The sequence below is a fragment of the Lynx rufus genome, unplaced genomic scaffold, assembly GCF_022079265.1.
Source record: "Lynx rufus isolate CCGP_SWC_20201006 ecotype Redwood Valley unplaced genomic scaffold, mLynRuf1.p SCAF_31, whole genome shotgun sequence".
In the NCBI taxonomy this organism is placed as follows: domain Eukaryota; kingdom Metazoa; phylum Chordata; class Mammalia; order Carnivora; family Felidae; genus Lynx; species Lynx rufus.
The window spans coordinates 2,040,981-2,054,119 of NW_025814847.1; the positions used below are offsets into that span (position 1 = coordinate 2,040,981).

The following is a 13,139-nucleotide window of genomic DNA, read 5'->3' on the forward strand; positions in this document are numbered from 1 at the left end:
ATTCTGACTTCAGGCGAGAATCCCGCGGAAAAGGGTTTCACCTGTCTGTGTCTAAATGTTCTCCTCTGTAAAATGAAGATGATCTTGCCTCCCTAGAGCATCTGGAGCATTAGGGAAAAAAACACAGCCTGTGCTTGGGGCGGTGCTTGCCACAGTGACTGACTCCATACCCAGCACACTATGCAACGCGGTTCTTGCTATGGTAAAGTGTTTGGCCATTCTCAAAGCCTTCCGTGCTAGTATTAATATTTTCTCCCGTCCGCCTCCGGGCTTCGGCTCGGGTCAGGATCTCACTCACGGTTTCATGGGTCTGAGCCCCCCATCGGGCTCTTCCCTGACAGCGCAGAGCCTGCTTGAGATTCTCCCTTTCTCTCTGCCCCACCCCTGCTCCCACTCTCTCCGTCTTTCTCAAAAATAAATAATAAAGAAAACACTTAAAAACATTTGGAGACTGCTGTTTCTGTGGTTGTGCCTCTGAAGGAGCAGGGAGAAAAAGCCAAATACTAGTCAATGTGCACAAGAGTGTGAAATTAGGAAAGAATAAAACTTGCAAGTTATTTCCTGTTATCCATCCAAGTTACTTAGCTGTTCACCACCCGTTCTTCTCTGCCTCCTTGTGAGCTGGTGTGTGCCCTCGCCTTCATTCGCAGGGAGCTCTGCTGAGCATATGGAGAGGGGAAACATGTCAGCCGTGACTGAATTCATCTTCACTGGCTTCCCGCAGCTCCAAGATGGCGGCCTCCTGTACTTCTTCCCCCTACTTTTTGTCTACACCTTTATTGTCATTGGGAACCTGATGGTCTTCTTTGCCATCCAGCTGGACACCCATCCTCACAACCCCATGTACAATTTCATCAGCATCGTCGCCTTCCTGGGGATCCGGTACATGACAGCCACCATCCCCAAGATGCTCTCCAACCTCATCTGCGAGAAGAAGACCATCTCCATTACTGGCTGCCTCCTGCAGATGTACTTCTTCCATTCGCTGGGAAATCCCGAGGGGATGCTGTTGACCACCATGGCCATTGACAGGTACATTGCCATCTGCAACCCTCTCCGCTACCCGACCATTATGACCCCCAGCTGTGTGCTCAGCTCTCTGCAGGCTCCTGCATCTTGGGTCTCCTCTTCCTGCTTCCTGAGATTGTGATGATTTCCCGCTTCTCTGTGGGCCCGACCAAATCTGTCAAATCTTCTGTGACTTGGTCCTCGTGCTGAGCCTGGCCTGTACAGACACGTCCACGATTCTGGTTGACGATGTGATCCATGCTGTGGCCATCATCGTTACCGTCCTAATCATTGCCCTGTTCTCTATCAGGATGGTCACTGTGGTCCTGAGGATCCCCTCTGCTGAGGGCCGGCAAAAGGCCTTTTCTACCTGTGCAGGCCATCTCGCTGTGTCCCTGATTTTCTTTGGCCACGTGTCCCTCATGTACTCACGATTCAATGCCACCTGCCTCCCAGTCCTGGACACCACAACTGCACTGATGTTTACTATCCTTGCCCCCTTCTTCAATCCCGTCATCTATAGTCTGAGAAACAAGGACATGAAGAACTCGATTAGAACACTGTTCCACCTTCGGAAAACGTTCGACACATTTGGAGGTTAATTCTGAGCCACAAATCTCCCCCCGTCTTACTGTTTTCTGTAACAGATTAAAAAAAAAAATGAAACCACTCTATACATAGTTCTTTGTCACACTGAACTTTCTGTCTGTTCTCCTCATTATTTTCCCTGATATCTAGGAAAACACATTTATACTCTAGGTCATAGCTATTAACACTGATGTATATACAGTCAAGAACCTTATTATGGGGTTGATTTGCTTGCTTTCTTCTGAACGGTTGCAATTAAAGGAAAGCTCGCTCATCACTCCAGAAGCTGGCCGTGTGCTTCAGGCAATAGATCTCGGGAAAGTTCTCTATTTCATTATGGATCATGGATTACCTGATTAGGTTTGTTGGGAGTAGATATCTTTTTTTTTAAGTTTTTGAAATTAATTTATGTATTTTGAGAGAGAAAGAGAGCACAAGCAGGGGGGAGGCACAGAGAGAGAGAGAGACTGTATCCCAAGCACTCCCTGCACTGTTAGCACAGAGCTTGATATGGAGCTCAAACTCACGAATGGCGAGATCATGACCTGAGCCAAAACCAAGAGTCAGATGCTTCACTGAGTGAGCCATCCGGGAGCCCTGGGAAGCAGATATCTTAAAATAATGATAATAATAATAATACTTAAGGAAGTAAAGTATACTTTCATTTTTAGTTATGTAATTAGTTCTTCATTAGAATAATAAGCGTATACATTTAGTAAGACTAAATGACTCCTGATGCCAGACATGTTCATAAGAAACCTACCACGTAGGATACTGTTAACACATATACACTTCAGTACACACAGATACACACAGAGAGGAATGTTAGTTATTGCTGGTCTTCCTGGGGCTAAGCATCTTCATTTTCTTCAACACAAAAGTCTTCTTTGCATCTATGGAATGGCCGCTTCAAATAACATGATTCATTTGACTTTCTAACCGAACAGCTCTAAAGAAACTTTCCTCTCCTTGCCATATCCAGTGCTGTTGCCTGAAGTTTCTATCATAATTCATGCACAGCTCTTATAATTATCTTCATAAAACACACGTACAAAAATTTTGGTATAAAAATAGCAATTTTATCCTGTGTACTGAAATTTCCTTCCCCAACAGTCCAATAAAACAGCCCAAACCAAGTGGATATTAATTTCTTTAGAGACCCAAAAGGCGCACAAAACACGAAACAACCCCACCTAGCTTACATCACAAGCATCCTTCCAGAGGGAGGGAAAGAAAAAAACCTCTGTAAGTCCTGAAAACCAAAGAAAGGTGAAGTCAATAGACAAAATGTAAATAATCTCTTAAAGTCATAGTATATACGACCCAAAATTTAAGGGAATTCAGTACAGGCAAGAGAAGGCCCTATCTGGGAAATATTTCGCAGGAATCTTTTTTTGATAAAAGTGTTGGAAATTCCAGGGGCGCCTGGGAGGCTCAGTTGGCTAAGCGTCCAGCTTCAGCCCAGGTCATGATCTCGTGGTTTGTGAGTTCAAGCCCTGCGTCAGGCTCTGTGCTGACAGCTGGGAGCCTGGAGTCAGCTTCAGAATCTGTGTCTCCCTCTCTCTCTGCCCCTCCCCTGCTCATGCTCTGTCTCTCTCTGTCTCTCAAAAAATAAACATTAAAAAAATTTTTTTTCAAGTGTTGAAAATTCCAAACAGAAGTGGGATTTTGATAGATATGCATTGGGATGGGGACTCATGAATGGGTATCTGGAATGTTTCTGTTTCTCAAGTGGGGACTTTACCTCTTCAACTCCTGGGTTTCCTTTGGTGGATGGCACGTGAAGTGAAGTTGGGACATCTTTGCCTCAAAAGTCTGAGTTTAGGATTCCACAACCAACAGAGAAGAGGCACATTAGTGGCTGTGTGTCATCCACTTGGTTCAAGTCCCATCAAGGAAACCATTTAAATTAAAGGGCCGCTGACAAAAGCAGCTGGAAATGGAGAGGGGGCCTGGGTTGCAGTCACATACAAACTTCAGTCCTACTCGGCCTCCGAAGCCAAACCCCGTGATTTTGAACTTGTGCCACGCTAATCGTAAATAACGAACACAAACAAAAGCAGATAAGGAAACAAGAAATTATCCAACAACACCTGTTCTCGACTTAGGATTGCACTTCACGGCTTCACCGTAGCCTGGCCAGAAAATTTGTATTCCTGTTCCATGGGCAGCCAGAATTCAAACGGTCATATCCGCATTCCTGAGTTTGCAGGAGCAGGCATTGGAAAGCCAAATGCACCACGAGGGCAGGAGGGAGGACGTGTGACGCATCCCAGCGGCACTCCCACATACAAACGCTTGCTATTGTCAATTAAGTATGGGATAACTTTCCATCCTGAAGGAAAACAAACAAAAAGGTTTAAAAATGCTTCTGCCAATCTAAAAGTGTACTTATTCCTCCAAGTGTCACAAAGGGCTTCATATACCCAACTGTTTATATTTTTCATGTGGTACATTTGAAAAAGAGCAGGGAGAAGAATTTTATTTTTTTATTTTTTTATTTGTTTGCTTCAGAAAGCAACAAATCAGAGAATCAGAGAATAAAGAGACTGTGCAAGTATGTTTCTCCACGTTGCTACCACTGGTGCCTGTTTGCCAACTGGACGTTCACTTGGGTTGCAGTGGGGCAACTCTTGACAATTCAAGTCCACGGTGAAGGCTGGTCTGTTAGGTTTAAAAAGGGGGCACTATGGTCATTCAACTGTTTCCATTTCTAGATTTCCTAACACCTGGATAAGGACAAATACAGACAAATTAAACATTTCTTTTCTCTTTATTTAAAAGTTTTATTTATTTATTCTGAGAGAGAGAGAGAGAAAGAGAGAGAGAGAGAGAGAGATGGAGAGCATGAGAGGAGATACGGAGAGAGAGAGAGAATCCCAAGCAGGCTCTGTGCTATCAGCACAGAGACCAATGCGGGGCTCAAACTCACAAACTGTGAGATCATGACCTGAGCTGAAACCGGGAGTAAGACTCTTAACCAATTGAGCCACCCAGGCACCCCAACATTTCTTTTTCTTAAAGTAAAGTAAGTCACTTTCCGTTCTTGTTAATTTATGCATTTTCTCATAGAAATAATTTTATTTCTAGAAACAGATGCACCGCAGATTATATCTGTAAAGCAAACTTGCCAAATGTTGCTGATACTAAAAATCAGGTTAGTTTTCATGGGGGGGGGGAATAGACAATCTAGATAAAATTGCATATTCAAGGGAGCATATAAATATTTCTTAGCGATAAGATTTTGGTATTACACTCGAGAGAAACATGAAGGGAAAAAAATCTTCCCTGATAACTTTCAGTGGTTAAAGATAAACATATCTTACACAGTCGTCGTTAATATGAATTTATTTTTATAAAGTATTCTAAGTCACCAAATTCCATGATTAGAGATGAGAAGTCCTTCTTCCTAACGTTGTGCATTCTTGAGCCAGGCTCCGTAACCACATTCACATGAAAGACGTGACCCCATCGCTTTGCTACCGTATCAGGAAACTTCTAAGATATTTTCCGTAAGAATGGTGAATAGAAAACGAATTAATATATGTGTTGTTGTATTTGGCGATGTTTGCAACACACTGTGAATGAAGTGGTATACAAGACCAATCTTTCATATATTTGTGGGGAAAAATAGAAAATTAAAGAATTCATCAGAATCCATAGAAATAATTTGAAGGAGAGCCCCATGTATGTTGCTGGAAGGAAAAAGGTGGGGGGGGGGTTCCATCATCTTCTTTAGTACTGGCTCACTTTTCCAAACGACATGTTTTCCCAGAAATTGTTTTCTTTTTTCTTCGCTACTTTATCCATGATACTTAACATGCCAGTAAGTCACCTTCAATGCGGTTCCTTTTTTAATTTTTTTAAAAATGTTTTTATTTATTTTTGAGAGGGAGAGAGATGGAGCATGAGCAGGGAGGAGCAGAGAGAGAGGAAGACACAGAATCCAAAGCAGGCTCCAGGCTCTGAGCTGTCAGCACAGAGCTCGATGTGGGGCTCGAACTCGTGACCCACAAGATCATGACATGAGCCAAATTTGGATGCTTAACTGACTGAGCCACCCAGGCACTCTAACACTGTTCTATTTCTTGTGTGTTTTTGTGAGGGTAGAGTCCTATCAAAGCTGTTCTTTGTATGGAACCCTCTCAATTCCATACCAAGATGGGAACTGACTGGTTAAATCGTAACCAGTAACAAGAAAATGGTGGTAACAATGGTCACCGGGATCTGTGAGTCTTCCTTGGGACACTGATTCTCCTCTGACCTGAAGATCTAATGAGAAGACAGGGAAGGGGTGTCTGATAATTGACCCCATGAGGGAATAGATTGCTTTCTACTTATTACCAAGGGATAAAACCTCAGTGGAGTTCATTTTCCCTTTGGTGTCTTTGGTAGGATGGCTTTAACAACACTTCCAGAGACAGTGAAAGAACATTCGGCAATGCAGAGACTCAGGGAAAAGGAAGAGCCCTCTGGTATTTTGCAGAGGTGAGTTTAGGGTCACTGAGGGCTGGGGAGAAATTATCCATTTTCTTTGCTAAGGATGAAACACATTCTAAAGACTCAGTGAAGATCTGGGGAGGCTTGAATTTGGGCATGGGACTAGGGCTTCTGAGAAAGTTCCATCTTTGGAATTCTGGGCTCTGCATATTTTCAATCAGAAGTCATATCCAGTTATTCAGACCATGTGATGGTCCAAGACACGAATGCTCATCCTCTCTTCTCTACCTGCCTTGCTTCTGGATTCTTCTGGCTTTAATGATGTTTGCAAGTCAGATCCAAACCTAGTCATTACAAAAGAAGCTACTTTCAAGTGCTTAATATATACTAGGGGTCGTGAAAGACAAAGGCTCATCCTTCCAAATGGAAGCTCACAGTCTAGTGAAGTTAAACAGACAACAAGAATTGCAGTGAAACTTAATCAGGTTAATGGTAGGGGCCCTGCCGAAGACACAGAGATGAGAATAAACCCAGAGGCGTATGTGTACATGTGTGTGTGCGTATGTGAATGTGGGGAAGGACATGAGCGCACTTCTGACAGGAGGCAGTGGCTGAGCTGAAACCCAAAGGAAGCCAGAAGCATCCTGGTGAAGAAAAGCGAGTCCGAATGCCTTCCCAAAAGAGTGTTGGCAATGATCTCGGGGAATTGGAGGTAGACCCTGAAATCTGCCATCGTGCAGGAGGAGGGAGGGGCGGGTGGGGATATGCTGGGTGTGCGGATCTGAAGTCTGGAAACACACCTGTGCTGGAGACAGAGGCTTGATGCCTATGTATTGTTCATCCACAGACAGTGAGGAAGGACAGGACTTCAGGGGCCACAGCAGAAACTTGCCATACACAGCCATGTACCGAATGGGTAAAGAAGATGGGTCCATAACACATAGAAGGAAACAATGACATAGCGAACACACGAGAAGAAGCCTCCATATGGGAACAGGGCGAACCTGGAGTGGGGTTGCATGAAAGCCAAGGGAGAAAAATCTTCAAGTAGCGGTAATCAGGAGTTTCTGGCGCAAAAGGGTAGTCATAATATAATAACTGAAACGTTTATGTTGCTTTGCGGTTATCACGTCACTGACACATAGGACAAAATGTCTTCTGTAAGTGGCAGTAAAGAAAGAATTCACACAGCAAATGGTTGAGGAGTGAACAAGATCTGAACGAGATACTGTTAATATTACTGTTTCAGAAAGCCGATCTCGGAAAGAAATGAGAACAGATATTGATCATGAATGCCAGGGGCGTTGATACATTAACTCATGTAATATAACTCCGATTGGACAAATAGGTTTTCACCTACAGAAGAAGATGCTGAATCTCAGAGAGATTGTGGGACTTGCCCATTATCGCCCAACTAATAGGCAGCAGGATGAGAATTCAGGCTCAGTATGTTCGATATGTTCGATTTGAACCCTGGCTGTACTAATCATTAGCTATACTGTCTCCCAAATAAAGATTGCAGATACAGGCAAGCCACTGGTCATTTTGAACTGAGGAAGTGTCAAAACACACGCAAAAAAAACGCCACGTAACCAAAATACTGTTTATGTTTACACTGCATCGATTTCCTTCCCTGTTAGTTGGGTATAACCTCTCCCTTATTCACAGGAAGCTCTTCTGGGGATAATGGAGAGTGAAAATCTATCAGCCGTGACTGAATTCATCTTCACTGGCTTCCCGCAACTCCAAGATGGCGGCCTCCTGTACTTCTTCCCCCTACTTTTCGTCTACACCTTTATTGTCGTTGGGAACCTGATGGTCTTCTTTGCTGTCCGGCTGGACACCCGTCTCCACAACCCCATGTACAATTTCATCAGTATCTTCTCATTTCTGGAGATCTGGTACACCACGGCCACCATCCCCAAGATGCTCTCCAATCTGATCAGCAGCCAAAAGACCATCTCCTTGACTGGCTGCCTCTTGCAAATGTACTTCTTCCATTCACTCGGAAACACTGAAGGAGCCTTGCTGACCATCATGGCCATCGACAGGTACGTTGCCATCTGCAACCCTCTTCACTACCTGACCATCATGACCCCCCGACTATGCGCTCAGCTTTCTGCAGGCTCTTGTGTCTTTGGTTTCCTCATCCTTCTACCTGAGGTTGTATGGATTTCTACCCTACCTTTCTGTGGCCCCAACCAAATCCATCAGATCTTCTGTGATTTCGGTCCATTATTAAATTTAGCCTGTACGGATGCCTCTGTGATCCTAGTGCAAGACGTGATTCATGCTTCAGCCATTCTGATAACGAGTCTGATTATTTCCCTTTCGTACATCAGAATTGTGGTTGTTATCCTGGGCATCCCTTCAGCAGAGGGTCGTAAAAAGGCCTTCTCCACCTGCGTCGCCCACATTGCCGTCTTCCTGATGTTTTTTGGCAGTGTGGCCCTCATGTATCTCAGATTCTCTGCCACGTATACGCCGTTCTGGGACACAGCCATTGCTGTAACATTCTCTGTCCTTTCTCCCCTTTTCAATCCCATGATATACAGCCTGAGAAATAATGATATGAAAGATGCTATTAAGAAGCTCCTTTGCCCTCAAAAGGTGCTTCGTGTACGTGGTAGGTAACTTAGGAAGCAGTCTTCTATATGGATGGAACTTCTTCGCAAAATACCGACCCCACAAACATGAGAACTGAAAAGAATTATGCAAGTAGTCCAAATTTCTTCTCCATGAGTTGGTGAGAAGACTGACAGAGAAAGTCCTATGAGGACTTACAGAGACAGCAAAAATACCGTTTTCTTTTCTGTATCTCTCATTTTGTGCATTTGATTTTAATTTGCTCTTTTACTTCAAGGCGGTTAATTGTATAAATATTAATAATACTCATAGGTATTACCTTTCTTTGGTATCGAATCTCTTTACAAAACTCCCAGTGACCTGATGGAGCCCATGGAGCCCACTCCCCATGACACTAAGGTCACGGGTCCAAGTTCTTTCTGGAAGCTACTGGACATTAAGCAGAAGTAAGAGCCTCTGGCACCCAGACCATAGACTGGATCCCCCATCTTTGCTTCCTTTCCAGTCAGCCTTGCTGGTATTTTTAAGATCTACATACTGGGGTGCTCTGTACATGATGCTGTCGTGAACAGGGGGTCACGGATGATGGGCAGTTATGTTAACCCTGTAACTGTGAAAAGCAACTGAGTAGATCAGATCCGTCCCCATGGGAACTTAGCGTCTCACGTAGGATCAGTGTGAGAAAATGTTGACATAATAAATGCATATGTTTACATCTATAGACAATGAAATTTATTGATGAATTAATCCACCCCTCTAAGAAATTGTCTCTTTTCCGATATCAGTGCTAAAATATATATTTTGTGTAGCAGTTTTCCTCTAATACCTATGTGACTTGGTAATAAAAAGTGTTTAATTCAAAATTATATACTAAAACTTATTCATGTTTCTACAAAGTACTTAGAGCCATCAGTTTAATTATGGCAAAAATTGGATTGGATACGCAAATTATTTCTCTCTTTTGAACCTTTATATTGTTTTCTGGCAATCACCATTCTTTTTTTTTTTAATATTTATTTTATTTTTTAAGAGAGAGAGAGAGAGAGACAGAATGCGAGCAGGGGAGGGGCAGAGAGAGAGAGGGAGACACAGAATCCAAAGCAGGCTCCAGGCTCCGAGCTGTCAGCACAGAGCCTGACACAGGGCTCGAACCCATGCACCCTCAGATCATGACCTGAGCCAAAGTCGGACGCTCAACCGACTGAGCCACCCAGGTGCCCCTGGCTATCACCATTCTTATAAATATGGCAATTATCTTTTTTTTTTTTGCATAAAGTTCTTTCCATTTTCAAAAACCTCTGTCTCAAGATAAATTTCAAGAAGTTGACTCACTAAAGTAACATGAGCTGATATGTTTATAGCTGTTGGTAAAAATATTGTTTTTGCAAACGGTTGCACTAGTGCATCGATGGGGCACTTTCAGTACAACTTTGATTACATGGATTAAGTAAGAAGTCGAGCTGCTCTGCGAAGCTGCCAATTCTATCACGGACAAGGCGAAATTGTAGCACGACTGTAATAAAGGGTAGTGATAAGTTGCAGTGATCAACTGAGTTATTGGTCCCGATTCTTCACATCCCCGTAATGGAATTACAAGTTCACAAATCTTCAGAGTGGGTGGTGTATACTTTTCTGCCCCATAACTTTGGATTGGCTTTTTTCTTTTTCTTTTCTTTCTTTCTTTTTTTTCTTTCTTTTTTTTTTTTTTTTTTTGACTATTGGGTTGTCAGTGGACATCACAGGGGTTGAATCTATGCCTTTGTGGTTGGGTTCGCTCTGGTAGCTGCTTTCCTGGCAGGATTGGACTCATGAGGCCGTGTGCCTGGGAGCCCCTAGTGCAGAGAATTAGAGACATGGGGGGCTGATCTGCCCAAAGCCTGGTGCCTGGAGCCCAGAACCAGAACCCAAAGCCAGGAGGCCAGCCTAAGTCACCTTCTTGCAGCTGACGAGCAGACTCATCAGTAGGAGGCTAAATGATTATTGTTTTAATATCCATGTGTGAAACACTTCATAAGTTACTGCGTTCTGCTGTGCGTGGGATTTGTCTGGCACCGTACCAGCCCAGAATTGTCGAAATTTAATAACTAGTCCTTACTGTCTGAATCTTAAGATTTTCTTTTGGGTTGTAAGTATTTTAGAATCGTATTGTTAATTATTTCTTAATAATTCTATAATTTTCAGAAACATTATCTGCATCAAATGTGTAATTATTTAACCATGCCACCTGGTTGTGTGTGTGCATGTGTGTGTGTGTGTGTGTGTGCGCATGCGTGGGAAAGATATTTTACACATTAAATGGATTTTTGCGGGGGATGCCTGGGTGGCTCAGTCGGTTAAGCGCCAGACTTCAGCTCAGGTCATGATCTCACGGTGCGTGGGTTCAAGCCCCACATCAGACTGTGCTGACAGCTCAGAGCCTGGAGCCTGCTTCGGATTCTGTCTCTCTCTCTCTCTCTCTCTCTCTCTGTCCCTCCCCTGCTTGCACTCTGTCTCTCTCTTTCTCTCTCAAAAATAAATAAACATTTAAAAAAATTAATAGATTTTTTTTATCATTTAGAAACAGAGAAGGTGCTGGAGACCTGCAGTGGGGAGTTGGGGGGGGGATATGCAGGTGGGCCATTCTTTGGAAAGACCATTCTTTTTTCTATACCATTTTCCTCACCGTTTTTGTGGCTTATAGTCATCTTGCACTTGATCAGTATTTGGAAATAATGTTACAGCATTAAAGATTTTTTAAGGTAGAATAATAGTTAAATACAAAAGCTTTTAAAACAATGTGAAAATAAAAAAAAACATATGCACGACATATTGAAGAATTGTAGAGATTCTACTTTTGTATTCTTTTTTAAAAAAATATTTTAAACTTTATTTTTGAGGGATAGAGCATGAGCAGGATAGGGGCAGAGAGAGAGAGGGAGACACAGAATCGGAAGCAGGCTGGAGGCTCCGAGCTGTCAGCACAGAGCCCTATGTGGGGCTTGAACTCATGAACCATGAGATCACGACCTGGGTTGAAGTTGGACGCTTAACCAACTGAGCGACCCGGGCACCCCCTACTTTTGTATTCTTATCGTTTGTTATACGTACATAAGCAAAATGTTTTGTGTTTGTCCAAACATAGCATAAAGTTCGTATGAATTCTCTATAGTAGTCTCTAATTAGAAACTGCTGTGTTAGGTAAGTTGGTGAGCGTGTCTTTTTCTGAAACCATAATACCATTTCTTGTTGCATATTTGTTTAGTTTATTTGGGGTGAGAAAAAAAATCATTTTCCTTAAAGTAAAAGATTTCTTTCAAAGAAGAACAAAGAAAAGAAACTTGGAAGAAAATCAGCAACAAATATAGACAAGTAATTTAAAATAAGATAAATGCAAAAGGCTCATAGTCACATAAAGAGATGCTTAAACTCCGGGGCACCTGAAGCTCAGTCAGTTAAGCGCCCTACTCTTTGTTTTGGCTCGAGTCATTATGTCACAGTTCATGGGTTTGAGCCCCGCATCCGGCTCCATGCTGTCAGTGTGGATTCTCTCCCTCTTTCTACCCCTCCCCTGCTCATGTGCGCTCTCTCTCTCTCTTTATCTCTCTCTCTCTCAAAAAGAAAGAAAGAAAGAAAAAAAGAAAGAAAGAAAGAAAGAAAGAAAGAAAGAAAGAGACATGCTTAAACTCTTTATTAAGGCTCAGTGGTGGAGGGGATGTAGAGACAAAGAAACACACATACCCAGCAGGTAATATAAACTAGTGTAGCCATTCTGGAGAAAATTCTGGTAGAACTTAAACTCGAGTGTATCCTCTCTCCTAGTAATCTTGCTCCTAGGAATGTGTCCCAAACATATTTTCACACGTGTTAATAAATCAGCATGTGTGAAGATGTTGGTTGGGTGTGGGGAAGTTGGAAGCAATCTGTGACCTATGATGGGGAAAAGAGTTGCTTTAACTAAGATCAGTGAATATTTCAGAGGATCATATAGGTGCTAGATGGTGTGAACTCAATGAACACAAAGAAACCTAAATAACTAAAACATAATGCTGAGTGAAAAAAAAATCAGCAATGCAATGAAATCAATCTGATACAATTGATGTGAACAAAAAGCACATGTACACAAAACACAAATGCTTGTTTCGCAAAGCAACATACCTATGGAAGATATCTTACAATTATAGTTAAGTAATTTAAATAGCTGTCTATGGAGAAAATAGGAGGAAGTATGAAAATTAAGGAAAATAAATAAAAACGTATTTCCATATAAATTTCTCTGTCTCTATCTCTCTATATATATATATATTTTTATTTATTTATTTATTTTTTTTTTACAAAAGCAGATCATTGAGGCGCCTGGTTGGCTCAGTTGGTTAAGTGTCTGACTCTTGATTTTGGCTCAAGCCATGATCTCACAGTTCGTGAGATCAAGCCTTGCATCAGGCTCTGCGCTGATGGCACGGAGCCCACTTGGAATCTTCTCTCCCCTGTCTCTCTGCCCCTCCCCACACTGTTTCACTCTCTAAATAAATAAATAAATA

General features: G+C 42.5%; 1 protein-coding gene and 1 pseudogene across 1 annotated transcript; both read left to right on the forward strand.

Annotated features, from left to right (window-relative positions):
• Positions 1–667: 667 nt before the first annotated feature.
• LOC124521641 (olfactory receptor 6K3-like) lies at positions 668–1,610 on the forward strand (annotated as a pseudogene).
• A 6,112-nt stretch (positions 1,611–7,722) lies between these two features.
• Positions 7,723–8,670, forward strand: LOC124521906 (olfactory receptor 6K3-like). Its single transcript, XM_047093087.1, has one exon. It carries the CDS (start codon positions 7,723–7,725, stop codon positions 8,668–8,670), a length of 948 nt encoding a protein of 315 aa, XP_046949043.1.
• Positions 8,671–13,139: the final 4,469 nt, after the last annotated feature.